Source organism: Musa acuminata, chromosome BXJ2-4, assembly GCF_036884655.1.
Source record: "Musa acuminata AAA Group cultivar baxijiao chromosome BXJ2-4, Cavendish_Baxijiao_AAA, whole genome shotgun sequence".
NCBI classification, from domain to species: domain Eukaryota; kingdom Viridiplantae; phylum Streptophyta; class Magnoliopsida; order Zingiberales; family Musaceae; genus Musa; species Musa acuminata.
This window is the reverse complement of record NC_088341.1, coordinates 4274519-4295698: the sequence shown is the minus strand read 5'-3', so window position 1 is coordinate 4295698 and position 21180 is coordinate 4274519. Positions and strand designations below refer to the sequence as shown.

At 39.2% G+C, this 21180-nt stretch overlaps 3 protein-coding genes across 6 annotated transcripts; all 3 read right to left on the bottom strand.

Annotated features, from left to right (window-relative positions):
• Positions 1-1640: 1640 nt before the first annotated feature.
• Positions 1641-2351, bottom strand: LOC135609583 (putative gamma-glutamylcyclotransferase At3g02910). Its single transcript, XM_065102988.1, has one exon. It carries the CDS (start codon positions 2343-2345, stop codon positions 1749-1751), a length of 597 nt encoding a protein of 198 aa, XP_064959060.1. The 5' UTR covers positions 2346-2351; the 3' UTR covers positions 1641-1748.
• A 187-nt stretch (positions 2352-2538) lies between these two features.
• On the bottom strand, positions 2539-20813 carry LOC135586702 (ASI1-immunoprecipitated protein 2-like). Of its 4 annotated transcripts, XM_065102982.1 has the most exons (14): positions 20633-20813; positions 16573-16980; positions 14026-14098; positions 12334-13393; positions 9007-9092; positions 8411-8928; positions 7835-8287; positions 7645-7748; positions 6937-7553; positions 6576-6806; positions 6356-6480; positions 5671-6179; positions 4940-5060; positions 2539-4861 (listed from the first exon to the last, which is right to left on the bottom strand). In XM_065102982.1, exons 3-14 carry the CDS (start codon positions 14049-14051, stop codon positions 4083-4085), a joined length of 4629 nt encoding a protein of 1542 aa, XP_064959054.1. In that variant the 5' UTR covers positions 14052-14098; positions 16573-16980; positions 20633-20813; the 3' UTR covers positions 2539-4082. The 4 variants fall into 4 exon arrangements, with proteins under 4 accessions (XP_064959054.1, XP_064959053.1, XP_064959056.1 ...); XM_065102981.1 differs by lacking the exons at positions 16573-16980; positions 20633-20813 and adding an exon at positions 14530-14859; XM_065102984.1 differs by lacking the exons at positions 16573-16980; positions 20633-20813 and adding an exon at positions 14530-14858 and having other exon boundaries at positions 12334-12887.
• Positions 2757-3347, bottom strand: LOC103981568 (E3 ubiquitin-protein ligase Os03g0188200-like). Its single transcript, XM_009398319.2, has one exon. It carries the CDS (start codon positions 3345-3347, stop codon positions 2757-2759), a length of 591 nt encoding a protein of 196 aa, XP_009396594.2.
• Positions 20814-21180: the final 367 nt, after the last annotated feature.

Here is a 21180-nt window from a genome sequence, read left to right as displayed (position 1 = left end):
TAGTTGCAAAACAATTTATGTTGTGAAACAGCGACTATTATTAAAAAGGTTCATTTTGATCCAAAACTTGGGAGTCATAGCTTCTGTTCTGCTTTCATTTCATCCATCCATCATTTTTTTAGAAGTTTTCTGAACTTTCAGAAGTGCAATGACCATGTCATACCTATTAACTGGAATTTGGAAGCATTTGTTGTCCACCAGTGAGATGCTATTTTCACATTAGAACTCTATAGTAGCAACAACTAAAAAGCTAGATGTGAGATGTCAATCCATGGCTTCAAGAGTTAATCCAGCTGTAGATGCAACTGGTGGATTGAGATCTTCAGAGCTGGTGCCACATCCAGGTAACTTATGATCATGCTATCAGCCTATGAGCAATCTGTTTTTCTAGTTATATAGAGAACATCAGCTGTTTCTTTTGGTTTCTGTTCTTCATTCAAGGTGAATTGAAGTGTTGGTTTGGGCAATGCAGTTGTATCAACCCTTGGAGGGTTCGGGAACGAGGAACAGATGAAGAATTTAAATAGTGAAGCTACTATTTTGGCAATAGGCGCTGCAAAATATTTTGGTAAGCTTTGTCATTTGAACGTGAAAAATCATTTAACTACCCTTCAGTCTGAAAACTTGATGTTTTTGCATTGAGGTTTCCAGAAGGATATCTTTTCTCAGGTCGACTATATAAATCTATCTCATGACAAGTTATATAGAATATCTTGTTAAAATCATGTCATGAGTTCTATTGTTCCTTGTAAGAATTGGAATGCTATGAGATAAGTTCTTTATTCAGTTCTAAGTTTTTATCTATAGCATAATGCTGTTTCCTCTTATCTCTGTGTTCATACTTCATAATACTGTCACTCTCTCTTAATTTGTCACTGTATGCTTCCACATGTATTCTGTGGATGTAATATGCCAAGGCTGCTGCTTGCTGCTGAGAATCCTACAAAGACTGGGCTTTGATCATTGATGTTGATGTTACCCAATCAGTGATCGATGCGCTTGCGGATGACGAATCATTCTGCGTTTTATGATCAAGCAAATCAAGGAAGCCATGGCGAGAATGAGGCTGTCAAACTCTACCAAACTGATCATTAACTCTGCTATGCTTGCTTATGCTGCAAGAGTCATGGTTGTTTAAAGCTCTGCATTCTTCAGTTACCCAGAATGAAATAACGAGGACCTCTATTCTGCATACATGGCTGCATGGTATGTGCCATATTTCTGGATCTTTGGTCAATACTTTGCAGCTTTATGTTATGTAAATTTGTGTGACAGCTGATATAGAGAATTTTGTGTGTATCGGTTGAGATGCAGTTTGTTTGTGCATCTAAGTTAGATCGATGGGTGAAGACAAATTTGTAGTATCATTTTTAGGAAAAAAATATATCTCGACTTAGATGAGATTAGGTTATATTTTACCATCAAAGATTCATGTGCTTAGGTGGGTTAGATTTTGTAAAAGTTCTGAATTAAGGAGTATAATATTATCTCCAATTGACACAAAAAAAAATGAAATTTTATATCAATAGAATAATTTATATAGACAATTTTAATTTTAGTTAAGGTATTTGAGCGTATCAGTTGAGATGTGTGCAGTATGTTTGTGCTCATATGTTGGTTTCTGTTCTTTAATGCAGCAGTTGCGAAGAAAGAACGCTGATTTATTCCATCGATTACCATAACAGAATCAAGAACACGAGAAGGGCAGTTGTAATCTGTAGTGATTTGGGTACAAGATGTGAATCGATCTAATTCGGAGAGGCGAGAAATCGTCGAACCTCACCCAGGAATGTGGTGTCCGGCAGCCGATCCTTTGGCCTCACAAACCCCCTCGCGTCCTCCTCCGAGTAGGAGCCGAGCCCCCTCTCCCCGTTCCGCCGCCACATGTCGTCCGCGTAGCTCCGGTGAGCGAAGTAGGCCTCCGCCTCCACGGCTCCCGCCGCCGCCGCCTCCTCGTTGTCGGCCTCGGCACCATCACGTCCCGAGGTGACGGGGACGACGGCGAGTGCGAGGCGCTCGTAGTGGCCGCGGTGGGTGCCCTCGAGGTCGTCGACGCGGGCGAGGCCGCGGGGGGAGAGGGTGTAGATCTCGCCAGAGACGCGGCGGCCGGAGCCAGGGAGGCGGATGAGGAAGGGGATGGAGAGGGGGCCGACGACGAGGGGGAATGGGCTGGCAGTCCGGACGGTGGCGACGAAGGTGGCGTCGCCGTCGCGGATGAGGTCGTCGAGGAGGGAGTGGTTGGGGAAGCCGCGCTTGAGGGTGCCGTAGACGAAGACGAGAGCCGTCCGATCGGCTTCCATCCTCTCTCTCTCTCTCTCTGTCTGTGTGTGTATATATATATACATCAATCTGACACATCGGAATTAAGAGGTTCCGATGTGTGTGCAGCTCCTTGAAGCTTAAAGAGAGCTGTCGTTTGCTTCTTGCCAGGCAAGTTACTATTGTGAAGTGGTTCTCGATGCTTGCTTGCATATTTTGGCCGCTGTAACAGGATAGTTAAACAGTGGCGTAATGTTGCTCATTGCAACACTTGATAAATAAATAATGAAATTTGGTTTTTTTTTCTTCTAATTTTTAGAACTAAAAAGAATAACATATATGCTAATAAATACAACTATGTAAAAAAGCAAATATGTACAAAAAAAAAAAAGAATTCTCGAAGCAGCCTCTCTTGCATTCCCCCATACGCCGGAGCCCAAAAACTTGGGGGGTCGCCACAAGGCTGTACCGTAGACGATCGCTCCTCCGTCCCGCCGTCATCCATCTCCCGGGGCGACGACGACGACGACGACGGGTGCGGCCGCCCCCAGGTCCGACCGGCAGACGGGGCACGTGGCGTGCCCCGCGAGCCACGGGTCGATGCAGCCGGAGTGGAACCCGTGGCCGCACTTCCCCAGCACCCTGACAGCGTCGCCGCCGCCGAACTCCGCCAGGCACACGGGGCAGTCCCGCCCCACCCTCCCCGAGCCGGCCACCGCGGCGTACGGCGCCACCAGGAACGACGACAGCACGGCTGGGTCGAGCGCCCCCCGTGCCGCCTTCTTCCCCCGTACCCACCCCGGCTCCTCGTCCTCCTCGTCCTCCTCGTCCTGGGAAGGCGGCGGGCTGAAGGCCAAGGTGAAAAGCGCGCCGATGACGACGAAGCAGAGGACCATGGAGACGATCCTGGGGGCGACATACTTGAAGCAGTAGGGGGACTCGCCGTAGGGGTCGGGCGGCCCCGCCGGAGCGAGAAGGCGGGGGGAGCCGGTGCTGGGAACAGAGAAGCAGGCGGAATAGGAGAAATCCATTTTTGGGGTGGGAGGGGGGTTCGAGGAATGATCACCGATCCCCCAGCCGCCCGGCATTTGAAGGGTGTACACTCAGTGGACCCCGCCAACGCCCCCAGGGCCCCAACCAATAGGAACTCGACACAAGTGCTTCTAATTATAGTTGGGCGGATGACGAACTCCCTCGGCCGTAATTCTGGTATTGTTTTAGTTACGGCGCTTTGATGAGATCAACACCCGACGCGACAGTTCGTAGCGACCCGTACTGTTGCTACGGGGGCCGCATGTGGTAACTACACCACAATGGGGCTCATTGGCCGTTGACCCGACGGCCGAAATGGGTGAGTTCGAGAAACGAACGAACGGAAAGCCGTCGTCCAACGAAGGCGCAGGCGTAGACAAGCTTATCCAAACGGTGATGATATCCATCCCATCTCTGCCCTTTAAACATGGATTGCTCATTTTATCCTTTCGCATGCAGCTCAATCTGTCATTTCTTCTAGCCGATAGTTTATGTTGCTAATATATATATATATATATATGATTTCTTAACTAATCAAAACTTAAACTCATAAATATGACTAACTCACAAGAAAGACTTACATAAAATATGCCAATGGAACCCCAATAATTTGATGCCAGTTCGCCATCTCCTATACGCTAAATCAAGTTGACTGCACTCAGAAGCAACTACATAGAACATACCAAGTTGAAGCAATTGTCTGTTGTATGGTTATCAAAGGGATGGCAAGGGGACTGTATTATGGCTACTTACAGAAGATAATTTACAAGCTATACATGCTCCGAATTGATTTAGGTATCTGTATAGCCACCAAAAAGAAGCAAAGATGTGTTAATACAAGGTTTATCAGACAAAAGTTGCTCATCTTGTGTCATAGGTTTGTCAGACCGCGGCTTCTCGGTGGCAGGAAAAGCTAGTGAGAGTGAAAGGGAAGCTAGCATATCATCTCCGTCATCAACCGCAGGAGCAAGCGGCTTATCTGGGTTACGTTTTATTCCAACATTTGGAGATAGCCAAGGTGAGGAATCTGTTTTTGGTGGTCTCTTCTTTCCCCACAGGGCTAGCTCAAGATCTGGAGCCATAGATTCAGGTGAATCTTCGTCGTCTGAAGAAAGAACATAGATTAAGTTGTCTGCCTTTGTACTTGTTGCAGTACCTAAATCGATCGGGAAGAATCTTTCAGCATTTTTTGAGCTCTCACACATTGTGTCGCAGCCGATACCATCATTCAAGCAGCCAGATGGCAAAGGATGTATCTTTGAGGGTAATCCACTGCTTAGAGTTTCTTCCCTAGAGCTACAAGCAGCATGCCCTCCATTATCAAGCCTCATCTTTTTAAGTTCTGTATCATTCATAGATGTGCAGCTTGCTTCATCTTTCCACAGCATTCTATCGGCAGTCGGTTTTATAATTGTTTCCGCAGAGCTAGGCAGTCGACGTTTCTTATTATGCCTCGATTCCCAGCTAAGATCGTCTAACTTTATGGCATCTGATACTTGATCATCAGGAACAGCTTCACTTGTTATGAATTTCTCTTTTTGCTTGATTTTCTGAACATTTCTGGCATTGCCTGCTTGAACAAGTGTAGAGAACATGAGAATGCCTTTATTATAGATCAAATAGCATGCATAATCTTAAAATGACTCACCTTGCTGGCAATTAAATAACACCAAAAATACGGGTTCTTCACAATTACTAATGCTTGTACTACTGGCATTAGCATGATGTTCAGAATCTTTGCTGCCTTCTGAATCACCGGCGAGTTTGCCCTATCATACAGAATCACATTGGGCAAGTAGGTGAGGTTCAAGAACCAACAGACAGGAGATGATAAAATTGTAATACGTGGTTTCAACTTTCAACTTTGAATTAGAACTAACTTCAACAGAACTAACCTTTGCATGTGCTTTAAGGTGAATTCTAAGGTCGGTATGAATGGTATCAAAACCAGCTCGTATCAAATTATGGGGCTTACGGTTCATTTGGTGTTAGAACAGTGCTGGTACCAAGTCTTAGTGCTCAGAACAAGGTGACCAACCTCTTGACTAAAAATACTAGGACTTCATAGGATAACCATCAGATGAGATGTTATATTCATATGAAATGCAAGCATCTTGCTCTTTTATGCTTGTATATTTTGCGTGAGTGTGCTAGAGAAAGATCCTGAGAATTTTGACTATTTAGTGAGATCCTAGTTGTCGAGTGAACCATAGAAGCAGAAAATTGAGCAATTAGATACAGGTTACATCGTTTGTTTTAAGATGCAAATCATGTCTGAAACCATCAAATACTCCAACCAAATTGAATGGGACATACAAATGTTACTGGAAAAAGAAAAAGACCATAAGTATGCACTGAGCGCAAAAATAAAATACTTACTAGGTCAGTGAGATCATTCTCCATTTCCAATGGCAACTGTTCAATGTCTATCTGAAGCTTTGGCTCTGGATAAGCAACAGGAACATTAGGAAGCTGGCTCACATTAGTATATGGGCAGCTTGCAGAACATGAGCATGAAGTCTGCTCCGTAAGAACTTTATCACCACAAACAGCAAGATGCAAGTTCTGAACAGGAGGAATCTGCTTTATGTTAAGGATCCTATCCTTGTTTCCTGAACAGGGAACATCCTGAATATTTGAGCAGGAACTAGAGATAATCGCTTTTGCCTTGGGGAATTTGTCAAACCTTGACAGCTCCTGAGAATTCTCATCATATATTTCATAAGAACTACAAAGTCCTGAAAAATCTGGGATAGATTGATCTTGGACAGTAGGTTCCAAATTCAAACTGGAAACAGAAGGCTTTTTCTCCAGATCAGGCAAGTCTGTAAAGCAACTTATATTTCTTCCTCTAAAAACACCCCAAAGATAAAATAACTTGTTCCAGCCTGAAATAGCAGAGAGCAACTTCTAAATCAGATAATTGCTTGTCCTATATGAAGAACAGGAATATATAAAATTACATCAATAATGCAGATTGTGATATTATACAACAAACTATGTAGAAATAACCCCATCTAGTCTCCCCCTTGCTTAGGTAATTACAGTCAAATCCAATGCTTACACTGTGAATTTGCTGGTAACAAATTTGACGGGAGTATAAGAAGTTCCACTGCATCAATATTCCCTATGAGAGCCAAATCATTTTTGAGCATATCTTCCAACAGATTCAAATAGGACTTTTCATAACTGCATAAGATGGAGCATATATAAACATCAAATACTATATCAACATTCAAATCCTATAATAATTCACAATAAAAAAAAGTACTCAATCAAATGACCTTTCTGTATCTTTAGCAAAGAAAAAAAGAGCAATGTTATCTTCTTTAGGACTATTCTCATGAGACTGGAATGGCCAGGCGCTTAGACGAGGCACTTCCTCCAGTTGGACTTTACAAGGAAATTTCTTTACCAATTCAAGTGCCTTAGGTGAGACATAACTTGACAAGTGAGCCTGAATACCATCCAAAAATGCAGGAGGCTTGGCAATTTTCAACACTTCAAAGACACCTCTGCATATAATAATACATTTACAAAGGATCATAATGCTGGACATTATATAAATGCTATTGCATCATCTAGATGATTAATATTTAAGGACATCCAAAATCACCACATAAACTGAAAAACAATATATCATACTCCCAAATGCAGTCAAGCTCTGGAATTACTGAAGCTCTTAATAGATGCAATGGCATGGAAACTTGATCAGGCAACGTTTGTATGACAGGCTGCATATTCAGGTCATCTGCAAAGTCGAGAGGTGTAACTTTTCTAGGAAGAAATGTATATTTCTTACGGTCCTCCACTTTCTGTTTCACATGAATGGCATTTGCTGTATTGCTAAAATCTTGTGCAACAGATGCATGTTCCATGAAAGCCAAGTTTCTAGAACTTATCAAACTTGATGGAAAATCTTTGGATGTTGCTTCAGAATGTACATCACCACTGGACATAGAAACTTCCATAGATTGATCAGGTGATCTTGCAGTCCTTTTTGTTCCAGATTCCAACGTAAAAACATCCACTGCATCTTTCCACTTACCGCTTCTGTAATCCACATCCTTTGAATTTCGTTTCAAAGAAGGTTTCATGGCAGACATGTGAAGTTTGTCAACTGCACAGAATTGTGTGGAATGACCTGATTCGTTACACCTTTGGCATCGTGCTAATCGATTGTCAACAGAAGCTGCCTGCCTAATGTTGCTTAAAAAGGTATGGTCCTTCGTTTTATCATCCTTATGGATCAATTCTGCACCCTGATGTGAATTGAATTGAGGAACTGAGTTAAGCTACTGAATCATTTAAAAAGAAAATAAAAAAAATCAAGCGGAGGGCTACTGTTTTTACATGGTGCAAAGGCTTCTGATCTTCATTCTTGCATGATCTAACTGAAGATGTGCTTCCAGAAGTTTGTGATATAGGCGATATTGGCAGCTGCTTCAATTCTTTAGCTAACAAACCAAAATATTGACTTGATTAAAATAACAAAGTGCAAAAGACAGAGACAAGCTGCAAAATTACAACAAGAGTTATTTACCAAACTTAGTTGCTTCTTTTGATCCTCTATTGTTGCTCAGTTTGCTTGGGTCAAGCATCACTTCTGGTGTGGCCTCATACTGCAGAACCTTTGGAGCGATCTTCACAGAAGAAACACTGGTGGCAGCTACTGATAGACTGGTGAAGGGGCGATCTGACATAAAAAGTCTTTTATCTGTCATACTCTTTTCTTTCACCTGTTTCACATCTCTAAGATCCTCACAGGGTGGTGGGTTAGGTAATAGCACGTCGCCAACTGTCGACACATTGGAGAACCCTGAACTCTCGCTTCTGAATGAAGCAGATTTTGTGATTGCTTGTGATGGTCCCCCTTTTCTCATGCTGCTCAAACTATACTCTCTGGTCATTTTTTGCTTGTGAGGAATATTTTCCAGCAACTGTTTGACCTTTGGCACTTTTGACTTGTTAAAAGAAACTGACTTTGAGAGAGATCCTGGACCAAATCAAATTAAAAATTGTAAAATTAATAAATATGTGATAATAAGAATGATCCAACAGAAACGTCTGCTACCAGAGGGAAAAAGACAAAATGTACAATCACACAGCAATACATTACCCTTTGTTAGCTCAAAATGTGTTTGCAGCTTGTATGAATTAGAATAGGAAGAACTTTGTGCATTAGCACCAGGCCGAGAGATACCTTCTGACTGACAACATGAGGTAACCAGGGCTGGTAGTTTTACCTTAACTAAATCACTTTTGTTAATTGTGTTGTCACACACAACAAGAGTGGGTTTTCTTGAAACAGTTGTCCCAGTGGAAGCACCACATGCTTCAGAAATTTTCTCCTTAGTAACATCAAACTTTTCTTCTGTCCTCTTAGATAAAGCCAGCTTATCCAGTTCTTTATTATCCTTTGTAGTGCCCAAGTCAACTGCCTTGTTTTCTACACCAGGCAAACTTTTAGATGTGCTTTCAATACTCTGACTATTTTCACTTGAACATACTGCTTCTATTGCTTCAAGTTGCGATTCAAATTTCCCTATCATTTCATTTTGAGCTTCCTTGAGTCGGCATTCTTCACATATCCACTCACTTTCAGGGACTGTATCCAGCCTTACTTGCATACAGTAACTGGTTAAGAGCAACCTTCCATTAACCATGGTATCCCATTGAAAAGCATCACATTAGAAAAACTGAAAATGTACTTACGTATGTTCTGCACCATCACTGCACCTACTACAAAAAGCAAGCAATTCTTCCAGACCTGAATCTCCACAGATATCACAGACTTTCACCTGCAACAAATTTAAATAAGGAAGATAACCAATATCATGATTACCAAAATTCTCCAGGAATTAAATCACAGTTGGAGATTTATTACTTAATGCATAACCAATATGGGCAGTAGCTGCTACTGTATAATATTATAAGGCTGCTAGACTATTTTCACATGCATGAGACATTAAAATTGTATTCAAATTGAATGATGCCCGGACATTCTGCAGAAAATTTTGATATAAACACCATTTCTAATCTCTTACTGACTTGTATGAAATACTAGATGATAAAGTTACAACCAGCACACCTATCACAAGCATCTGAGGCAGCAACTAGACCAAAGCCATACAAAATAATAGGAATCAATAAATTATTAAAAAATAACATTTTGCATCTTAACATTCAGACATCTATCTTCAATTTTTCTCATTTTCCTTGCATTCACCACAAAGAGTAAAAGGTTGACAAGAAATTTTTACCTCTGTGCAGAAGGGTGCAGCTACAATACTAAAAAATAGCATAATCTATAAAATCAACCTTCAAAATGGATCATGCTCCTCAAACCTTGTAAATGAGTAGGCATGCAACAAATGTTGGCCCAACAAACTATCTTTAAATTCAACAGCACCATATGTGCTTGGGCGAGAATTTGAATTTTTCTGTGAAGCACAGATAAGGATATGGAACACTGATGTAACATGAACTAACATGTTAATTCACCAGACCCTGAAAACAATTGGATATGACATGGCAAGAATATGGTGACAAAAGACATCATATATACAGCAATATGCAATATTCTTGGCATGGCTATGAAACAGATCATGAACTTATAATTATTTATAATGTAATAATATTTGCTGTAAATCATGAAAAATAAAGGAACTGATTGACATCCTTAAACTATTTATCATTAAATAAATCATTTCTAGCAACACAATAATACTTGAAGACTATCGAGAAGATTTAAGAAGCTGAATCAATGAAAAGAATCATTTGCAGATCTTGTCAATTGTAATTTTTTTGCAGACCTTGTCAAGAGTGCATTTCCAGAGGTGGGAAAATTCAGCAGTCATCTAAACATTAACGGTGAGAAAATCATCATGTAGAATAAATCAAGAGATCACAACCGTTTATCCCATAGTTTAATTGTGCATTATTTAATTATTGGTTATATATTATACCAAGGATCGTAATTTGGTACTGTATCGGAGTTTCAAGCGTAGCTTGGTACGATATAGAGTACCGAGCGGTACACTGCTCGGTACACTAGGGTGTACCGCTCGATGGGTGTGTGTGTGTGTGTGTGTATATAAGTTACAAAAACGACGACGTTGCCTCCTTTTTTTTACTCACGTTCTCGTGTAAAAAAGGGCGACGAGGCGCCGTCGCCGCCTCGTCGCCTCGTTCTTCTACTTGCGTGGGGAGAAGAAACATCGCCTCGACGACGCTTCGTTTCTTCTCCTTGCAACGTCGCCAAGGCTTCTTCTCCCCACGCGGATGAGGAGAAGTCGCCGACAATACTAAGGCCTCGTCGCCTCAAACGAGAAGGAGACGACATCTCATCTGCGGCGTCCGACGAGGGAGGATGGCGACGGATCAGGATCGTCGAGGGAGAGCGGTGCCGGATCTTCAGGTTCTCCCTTTTCTTCTCCCTCGGCTCTCCCTCGGCTAATACCACCTGATAGCAGGCAGTGATGGTCGAAATCGACTGTCACCGACCGATTTAGGGTGGTAACGAGGCGGAAGCAGCCCCAATCGACGGTACCGCCCGGTAACGGGCGATTCACGTACCGGTCTGCTGGCGGACCAGTACGTACCGCCTGATATGGATGGTATTATTCAAAATTAAAATCCTTGTATTATACAAGGTTCTTACAATAATATGAAGGGAATATTCGGTATCATTGGGACTACTTCGGATTCTGGCTAACCACCTCCGGTGGCATGACAATCACAAAATAATAACAAATGATTAGGATGAGAATCAACGGTTAGGTTTGTAGTTACTCTATTCAAGATGTTTGCTGTATGTACAGCACTTGACAAGATCAGCAAATAAATTACATAGATTTACTGACCCAAAGATCAGATGTATCCATAACAAATTTTGTAGCTCTCCAATAGAAACTTTTGGTTCATGTTCAGTTCATACATGAATTTTGTGTTGTTCTCAAATATTTCAAATATTTCAATAGGCAATACCGAATGATACCGTCCGATACGGGCGGTATGTACCGATCCGACGGCATACCAGTATGCGGACCGCCCGCTTCCGGGCGAAACAAAAAATAATAATAAAATAATATATATATATATATATATATATATGTATTTATTTATATTTATATATATATTTTTTAGAAAAAGGCGACGTTCGGCGACATCGCCGAGGCACCTATTTCGGATTATATATATATATATATATATACGAGGCGACGTCGCCTTTTAAATAAAAAAAAAATATATAATCTTTTATATATATATTAATTTATATATATATATAAACAAGGTGACGTCGCTGAAGCGACATCGCCCCGCCTGGGAGAAGAGAGAGGCGACGTCGCCGAGTTAAATATATATATATATATATATATATACCGAGCGGTATACCGTTTCGTACCGTACCGAGCGAACGTCAAAACGTCGGCACGATACGATATTGCAAACCTTGTTAGCAGGAATCCTCCATCGGATTTTTAGTTTACCCTAGATGTAACAGTCAAAAGCTATGCAAAAAGAAGTTTGCAAATCCTTGAAATCTACCATCAGTGAGTTTCTACTATTGATGTTCTACTTCTGTAACAAAGAACCAACATAGAGTTTCCAACATACTTGATTAACAGATCAAAGATGCAATGCAACATTTATAAAGAAACTATTACACAATTAGAAATCACTTCGATATCATTAAACAAAATAAGAGTACAAAAAATGAAAGGTGGCAAAAAAAATATTTTTAATAATTATGAAATGGTAAACTTATTACATGTGAAATCTTGCTTATCATATCAACATAGATAAATGCCCACAATCTTACCCTCCTTAGACTCCTCCTTTGTGGGACCCATGTGCATCAAGCTGCACTCTTTTATCTTGTTGCAATGCAATTTCTTACAGAAATGATTGACCACTTTATTTTAGTCAAGCATTACATTAAACATACTGATAGTTTCCAGTCTGAACAAATAATCTTAAAAAACTATCTTATTAACAAGTTTCTACAATTATATTTCAAACCAAAAAACAAGAACTTACATCAGCTTCAATTTCTGCTGAAGCTTCACACTCTGAGTTTGGCTGAGAGGGAACCTGGTTAAACTGTTTATCAGCTTGCTCATTAGTTGCCCTGCCCTTTATTGTGTCACGAGGCTGAAACTTCCTGTTATCATCAATTTCAGTTCCCATACATTCATCACTGCCTTTTGAAGAAACTAGTTGAGATCGACTCTTTCTGCTATCCTCTTTGCTTACTTCATCAGGCATGTCATCCTTTTCCCCAACAACATATTTTCCCAAAATTGGGGACTTTTCATCATTAATGGAGCACCGAGAAAGAATTCCATTCATTGGGGAACCTGAACATGGAGATTGACTCATTGGAGATACATTACTACTTGACGGTGGGTGTTCTGTGCTGTCAGTCTTGTGACACGAGACATCATCTATGATACTATGAATGGTTCTATTCTCCAGTGAGAATTCTCCATTTTCTTTAAATTCTGTCTGATTCTCTTGAAGTTCACTATTATTACAGTCATAAGCAGCCTCATTCTGAATTTCCTCTATATCATTTCTGGCACGTGAACTATCTGTTAAACCAGAACTGCATTCATTGAGTTTCTTGTGTAGTTGCCCAAGACAAACATGAACTGCACTGTTGGCTTCTTTAAATCCAGATATATGTAAATCATTTTTTGTATGACACTCTTCTCTATGCTTTTCTTTAGCAATATCTGAAGCTTTCCTTTGACATAAATCAGATGTTTTGATGCCATGTGAGGAAAAAGGACTGCGAGCAGTCAAACTAGTCTCTTCTCGAACTAGTTTATTATAGGTAACTTCATCTAAAATAACCTTTGGACTTATGACAACATTCTTAGATGCATCATAGGCCACTGATGCTTTTGACATTTCTTTACTTTTATCATTTTTGAGAGATGAATCATGAATTGAACCATAACATAGAAAATGACCAGTTTCACTAGATAAGTTCTTCTGTGTATAACATGCTCTTCTCTTTATAGCAGGACCACTAGCAGCAATACAAGAAGATCTATCTTCTTTTCTGGAGAGCATATTACCATAAGGTCCACCCCTAATTTTTAAATCCATAAGCAGCAAAGGTCAGTTGAAGTGCACACACAAGGAGAAAGGAGCGAAAAACACATAGAACACCCCAAGTTCTGCTCTAGCATGAGAATCATTGATTACATTTAGCCATTTCATTTAAACTGGAAAATTTCTGTGCAAAAAAAAATAAAAAAAGAAGGCCAAAAATACATGACTTAAGCTCATGTTCAGATTTGAACCAGACATGTATAAGGGATCCATAGGCACAAAGAACAACATATACATCTCAGTGTTGATCATACTCTAGATAGATGGACAGTTTTCAGTATACATGCAACTGTGAGACTCTAAATGGCTACACTTGCAAAAGCATGTGATCAGAAAATCCGAAGAAATCAAAACTGGTATGCAGCAACAGTATAAGAGAGAAAATGTATCCATAAATTATCGTGTAATCTTACTAAATATCAACCAATATGATATGGTGATATTGGTCATCAAATCAATTAAAAGAATGTTTAATGAAATTTCTAGTGTTTGTTAAAAATGCAATATAAAAGGCAGAATATCAATAGAAAAGAACCAAAACATCAAAATTGATGACACATATGTAACACAAACAGAGTCGAACAACTTATACTAGTCGAAGTGTCTCACTTTACGTCTGAAATAGTCATATCCATCAACAGGACCTTGGATGTGGCAAGTCCCTTGCAGTACCCGCGGTGATCTAGAAAGCAGGTTCAGCATCAACATCAATTACAACAATCAGCAAAGGAGGAATAAAGCCCAAATGCAAAAGCAAAGAAGAAAAAGAAAAGGAATTTATCAAGACCAGCAAACGATTAAACAAAGGAACTCATCAACTAATACTTCAAGATATGTCATTTACCATGGTTGACCGATGCACAAGGGAACGGAAGCAAATAATTGCAACAAGAATTAACCTTTCTCCAACAAAAGAAAAATCTATATTAAAAGAAATCCATTTCCCAGCTCCAACTGATCGCACTCATAGATAACACCAAGAACTAAACAGAAAAAGACGAATCAAACAAACCACTGGACCAAGGAAGCCAATAAAAGAGCCGAAACAGATCAAATTGGTCATCTAGGCGAATGAGGAACCATGATAAAGTAAGATAAAGTGGGCATCTTTACACGCCAGTAGTTGCCGTAGCCTCTCGGAGGCGTCCTAGAGCTCCTCCAGGGTGAGTTCGAGGCGGTTCCTCGTCCACCTGCGTGGTCCCCGGTCGGGCCAGATGGGATTGCACTCCCTTAAGGTTCCAGTCCTCCCTGCCGCGACAAATTTCAGGGTTTCGAGGCTCCGGAGATTAGGTGTCTGCAGAATTACATTGCACTACTGCAGGGACGTGGTACTGGTTACCTTCCCGGGGCTCAAAAACGCAAGCACAGAGAGAGAGAGAGAGAGAGAGAGAGCGCGAACGAAAGGTGTCGTCGTTGGGAAGAAGCAAAGAAAAGAGTAGAAAAGGAGAAAAAAAAAGAGAGAGAATAGTAAGAAAAATAAAAAGAATTGGAAATTATCCTTACGACACGTGAGGTGCACGTGCTCACAATAAATAGTATAAATCCTTCTCCAATTTGAGTATTATATAATATATATATATACTTTTTAATCTCTTAATTACATATTATGTTTTAACTATTATAATATCTCCTCGGAGACAATCACAATATAAAATATAAAATATAAAATATAAAAAGAAAGAAACTATATTATAAATTATTTTATTTTAAAAATGATAAAAAATTTCCTCGCTTACATGTAGATTCGAATATTATGAAATCTGTCATTTATATAATAATATATTAATTAATTTAGATATTTTAATAGAATTGTAAACTATTTAATTGAGTTTTACGTAAACTTGGATTTTGGTGTTGCATGGAAACCAATAATTCAACAAGGAAATGACCAAAGATTACTTTTCTCATTTCATTGATGATGAACCCAAATTGTGTTATATATGGATTGAACTCTACCTACATCAAGACTAGCCTACTAAGTAAGATTAGAAATAAATGTAATCAAGGATCTAGAACTAAGTTACAGCCTCCTCAGTGACTTCCAGAAATCCTAAACCTTTTGGTCTGTTTTCATCCAATTGACATATGAGGAAAGTCCTAGTCAAACTAGGATGAAGAGGACTGCAAGGACATTTCCTAAAACAATTAAGTTTTTATTGCTTGTAGGGCATAAGCACCTTTAAGAGATTGTGAAGCAATTTGCCATACTCTTAGAGTTGACTATCTATCTACCTCATAATCTCTTAAGTTGATCATTATAGATCACATCTCTTGTAGAGCTTCTCTGTTTCAACACACATCCAAGTGCAAGATGTTGACATGAGGCTGATGTATCAGACCATGAAGGCAAGAAAGCATGCCCTCATGTTGGCAGCTAAACAGATCAAGGCTATGATGAATAGAAATTTAAACACAGTGGATTAATGTTATTGTACTACTAGCATGCCTTGATTTAATACCTGGATTAGAATGATGGGAATAGAGTAGTGTTCATGATCAACATTTCAATTAGGTTCATCACCAAGGAAATTATGCAAAATGGTTAGAACCCCTAGGCAACCAACACAAACTTTATGATAGAATGTTTAGGTTTCTCAAGCAACAATATTGTAGATTTGTTAGATCAATATGATCTAATAACCCTTTTGGTGATACTTAAATATTGGAGGAGACAGGCTCATCTTATGTGGTACCACATGGAAGGATGAGCAAGCAATAATAGGGATTAAAATCCTTAAAACTTACATTATAGTGTTTTCATTTTTTCTATTTGTTCTTGTGCATTGCACAAGTTCTTTCTTTTCCTTGTTTCAGTAGCAAGCTCATTTGTCTGGGCATTGAGCATTCCCACCATAACTAGTTTCCCTTGGTGCCTTCTATTGCTTTCTCTCTTGCATGCCAAGCTGTGGTAGAATGTCCTTTAGCTGGCCATTTGAAGGAGCAATTAACTCACATTTTAGAAGAGCTCACTTTTGTTTGCCAGTATGGAGACATGGACACTTCAACAATAAATGTCCTCATCCTTGCAAAGAAAGCAACATGATGAGCAGGCCACTTGTACAATGCAATAAACTGGTCTCCATCTACAGTAAATATAGGTTTTCATGCAATGCAGTGGAGCAAAAGTAGGTTTCACTGTAGAAAAAAAAGGGTCACCTGTTTCCAACTCTCACTTGATGTATTCTTAGTTGTTGGAAGACTTGCCTCAGCTCCCGGATCAGGTTCAGATGGTCATGAACTGTTGAACTTGGAAGCTTAAGTGTGTTCCTCTCAAATCTCTTCACTGCCATCATCAACCATGCCATCAATGGAGCTGCATTCAGGTCTGGCAGCTGTTTGTGATGAAATATAGCCTGTTGACTGTCATTTTATTTAGGCCTATCAAGTTAACTCTACAAGCAATAACTCCCTCATAATGTTCTTCCTCTTCAGCATCATTTATTCTAGGACCACCCTTTGTCTTGAAATGGTACATTCCAGTTTTAAGAAGCCTTTTCCACCTCTATCACCATTGCCTCTCTCAAGAAAGCCTGTGAGGTGTCTCTCCTTCTGTCCTTGATAGAACTGGTAAAACAAAGGACAAGGCAGTTGAACTGATCAGAAGTGTGCTGGTTTTAATAATTCAAGCCTTCTTCAGAAAGGAAACATTTAATTATCATTCATTCAAGTCTAATGCCAGAAGGAAAAGTCTATTGTTGATTACTTGAATTGATCAGAAGAGTGAGTACTAAGTTTATTAAATTCAATTCTTTTACAGCAATATATTATTCTGTCCACATTCTTGGCTGGCCTTTTCCCTCAAAACAAAAAGGAAGACAAAAGCATCATCCAGATTTGGTTGTAGTTGAATCCTTTATCATGGTTCTTATTTCCCATGCTGTAGGTTTCTTTGGAGCATCAAAGCATCCTAAACTCAAATGAAGACATGACCATTTCAGCATCCCAAGCAACATGTTAAGGACTCAGCAAAACTATTTATAGTTTGAGCTGAATTCTTTGTGTTGTATGTTGCTTGTACAAGAGAATGTTCATCCAATGAAGTCTTTGGCAGAGAAAGCAAGCTATCTTTGAAGAAGAAAATGCAAAGAAGTATAGAAACTCTTACTCTTGAAGCAAGGTCTGAAAAAGTACAATTGTATACATATATGATGATGACGACGACGACGACGAAGACGACGAAAGATCTTTACTTGCAAAGGTTATTTCGGAAGTCAACAGAACTACAGTTAGGCTTGTGGTACATTTGGTTGAACCAACATAAAAGGATGAGTGAGATCTATTTTAGCTTAAGTTGGGTTTGGTTGGGGCATCTTTTTTTTTCTTTTCCTTCCTAGAAAGAAAAAAGAAACACTAATGGTATCCCTTACAGCTGATGAAGTTAGTAGCATCATCTGTAAACATATTAAACAGAGAAGATAAATTCTGAATACTGACAAGTCTGGTGTGCTCATCTTGTAATTCACTTGGGACCCATTCAACTTGATCTATCCAACTCAATAGGATTCATCACAATCTTTTCAAGAGCACACTGCATTTTCATACATGTCATCCACCTCGGACGAACGATCCAAATCACTCTCAAGTAAATGTAATAGTGATTAGTATAGTGTCTACAATCTGGAGATTGCTAGAGAATGAAGTTTTCTTTTATTTCAAGAGCAGATGCAACTGCCCAAGCCAACATGTCTATAAAGTCTGCACATTATTTAACCATGAAATGTTCTTGACTTCTTCCTTCTTTCTCCCTCCACCACCATGGCAGATCATCTTCAAGGTTTTTGTTTGATCCACTTGCCTTAGATCTGTTAATCAACACGAGAAGATAGAACACTAAGAATCTAATTGACCCAAAATTGCAGTGAGAAACCCCCTGTTGGCCATTAAAATAGGAGAACAAGTACAAAAATAAAAAGCTTGAAAAATGAAAAATAAAAATATTGAAGACTTTGAGTTTTTTTAATAAAATAAAATCTAACAATAAGTTTCGAGAATGCCCAACAAAAAAAAAATTACCACGTTCCCATAACATACTGATGTTCCTTCTGCATGCAGGCTCATGAGTACAAGATGATTAATCTTCATGTATCTCTACATTTGAGGTCCACAACCATGCAAAGAACTCTCACCTCATGGAAGAGGCAATCCTAGATTAGCATTCAATCCAGTTATAATTGTTCCAGTGGGTAGTCATATACTGGATCGAGTGATCCAGTATGAAACGTGTGGGACTCATACCATCCTATTTGACGATCAAATATTAAGCATAAGAGAGAATCAACAACTAAAAATGTAATTAACCAAGTCTTCGACCCACAGATTGGAAGATGTACATAGAAATCGACAATAACAGTGAAAATTGTGGTATTAAAAGATCAAATTCAAAGAAATGATATGAAATGCCAATAAAGGCTCAGGCATCTTATAGAATTGTGCATCTTTACACAATAAATATTAAAGGGTTTATGAAGAGAGAGGGGAACATAGCATTTATTGAACACCAGAATAAGTAATAAAAGTACATGTTTGGCATAGTTACTAGTTTTCTGGTTTCAGTTTGCAAAGTTGGATTCCAGAACCACTTAATACAATTTTACATAAGAACTTCTTCAACATAAAAAGTACAAAGTACATCAAGCAAGAGATCCATCCTTCCTATGAACCAGGATTTTCCACTGATGGCAGTGAAGGTTTCACATCTGGTGACTGCATGTAAGAGATTGACATCAGTTTAGACATATAATCATCTGCTCCAGTACCATCATTTTGGTCAACACAAGCATCAGCAGCAACTGCTGCTGGCTTAACAGGAGACCCATCTGATGCAACGATATCTGGTAGACACTGTGAGATCGCCATTAGCGATTCCCGTACAAATTCTAGAGAAATCTCCTTCTCTGATGACATGTTATCCATTATCAAGTCTCGATTAATCTGCCAAAATTCAACACTGTTATTTCTGTTAAATCTTTTGAACTTTCACAATATGGGCCCAATATGAAGTTTGGTTAAAAAGATTCAAAAAGTGTACCAGCTGGTGTGATCAAATTTGAATCGCTAATTATATGCATGTTTTGTTCTCTAATAAAATCACTTTAGTATATCAAGTATCAATAGATAAATATGTGGATTTGTCTCATTTCTTAGGGAGCCCTACATTAACACATGAGAAATACACATTTGGTACACCCGGGCTTCAACAGTCTAGGCTCAAATACCTCTGCAGTGGTGCCCATAGGTGGGGGATCCATCATCTACTCTGTAACTAGCAAAAGAAAATAAAATCTAATATGCAAGAGAGTCAAAAATTTTCAGGATGAACTACAAATATTAGTTTCCACATATCACCAAAAAATGAAGACAGACTTTAGTTTAGTGGAAAAGGCTCCTAGACATGTTGGAACCACTGACTTAAATGTTTTACTTACTGACTTATTTTTCTTCCACACCAATAAAGTGCTAAAGGATCTGCTGCTTCAATTCCTATTTCAAACACTCATATTTAGCAAATTTGAGCAAAGATGGATAAGAAAAGCATCTGTCTGATCCATTTATATTGGTCGGGGCGCGCGCGCACATACACACACGCACATATATATGTATATATGTATATATATGTATACATATATATATGTATATATATATATAGGCCATGCTATACTTTTCTCTAGATCTTAAAAAATAATCAAAAAAGGATCATTTGGACAATCATCAATTTTGTGGCACACTAGCACATCACTGATATGTTACAACTCTCCCTCGAGAAACACCAGGTTATATATATCCATGAGTGCAAAAACACATAATACTGAATTTATATCCTAGCAACACCAACAGATTCAATCGTCTGTCTTTCGCAAAATCCATTATCTTCATAACAAACCGACCAATCCACGAAGCCATCGTCCAAGTTTCACTAGGAGAGTTGACTATTTACTCAAGTACTTGACTACCACACCAGGAGGATGCACGAAGGTTTCATCTTCTTTGAATTTCCTTTCAACTCAATATAGTAACTCATATAGAAATCGATTATACCTAAGCATCCACACACACACACACACCAGACGACGAGAGGAACCCTCTTGTTGCATGACGAGATGCTCGAAATTATAAGATGCTGAGATAATTTAACTTCTGACGGGTTCAGGTTCAGATCCTTGAGCTAACTCAAATCGGGGAAAACAAATTAGGAAAAGAGGAATCGAGGTCATCGTACCTGAGGATGGAGATGGTGAGACAAAGCAGAGAATTAGGCGCAAAACTCGATCGATCGAGCGGGCTTCTCACTGATTATGATGGGCCGATCAATGAGGAGAAGGATTGAATGGTTTGGTTGGTGACGGCGAGGTCTATCGGCAGTTCTCAAGGTTGACCATTTTAAACATATCTATGTGTAATCGGCGAGTAGCGTGACAATTAAAGCAACTTTTAACGGTTTGTGATGACTTTAAATATATGCCGTTGCAAATTTGGCAGCAACTATTAGCCCGTACAAACTATAATGTAGTATTTATTTGTCCTAAACAATTATAATCTTCCTCATAAACCCATTTAAGCTGCATCCAAAAAAATTCAGATAATTATGATTATATATTTCTATTGATTTAAAAAATTGAAAAATACAAAATATACTCTTGAAAATTTAATATTTAGAATTTAAATATCCTCCAGTTTTCAGGTTTTGTAGATTTTAGAGTCAAAATGAGATTTTGATGCAGCTGAATGTATGTCATCGAAGAGGATGTGGAAAGTCTGACTAAACTT

Coding starts and splice junctions, on each gene's coding strand:
- LOC135609583 (XM_065102988.1), bottom strand. CDS start 2,345: ATGTATATATATATACACACACAGACAGAGAGAGAGAGAGAGAGGATG.
- LOC103981568 (XM_009398319.2), bottom strand. CDS start 3,347: ATGCCGGGCGGCTGGGGGATCGGTGATCATTCCTCGAACCCCCCTCCC.
- LOC135586702 (XM_065102982.1), bottom strand. CDS start 14,051: ATGGATATGACTATTTCAGACGTAAA. Junction 13,394..14,025: donor ATGACTATTTCAGACGTAAA/GTGAGACACTTC, acceptor TTTAAAAATTAG/GGGTGGACCTTATGGTAATA. Junction 7,554..7,644: donor ATCAGAAGCCTTTGCACCAT/GTAAAAACAGTA, acceptor AATTCACATCAG/GGTGCAGAATTGATCCATAA.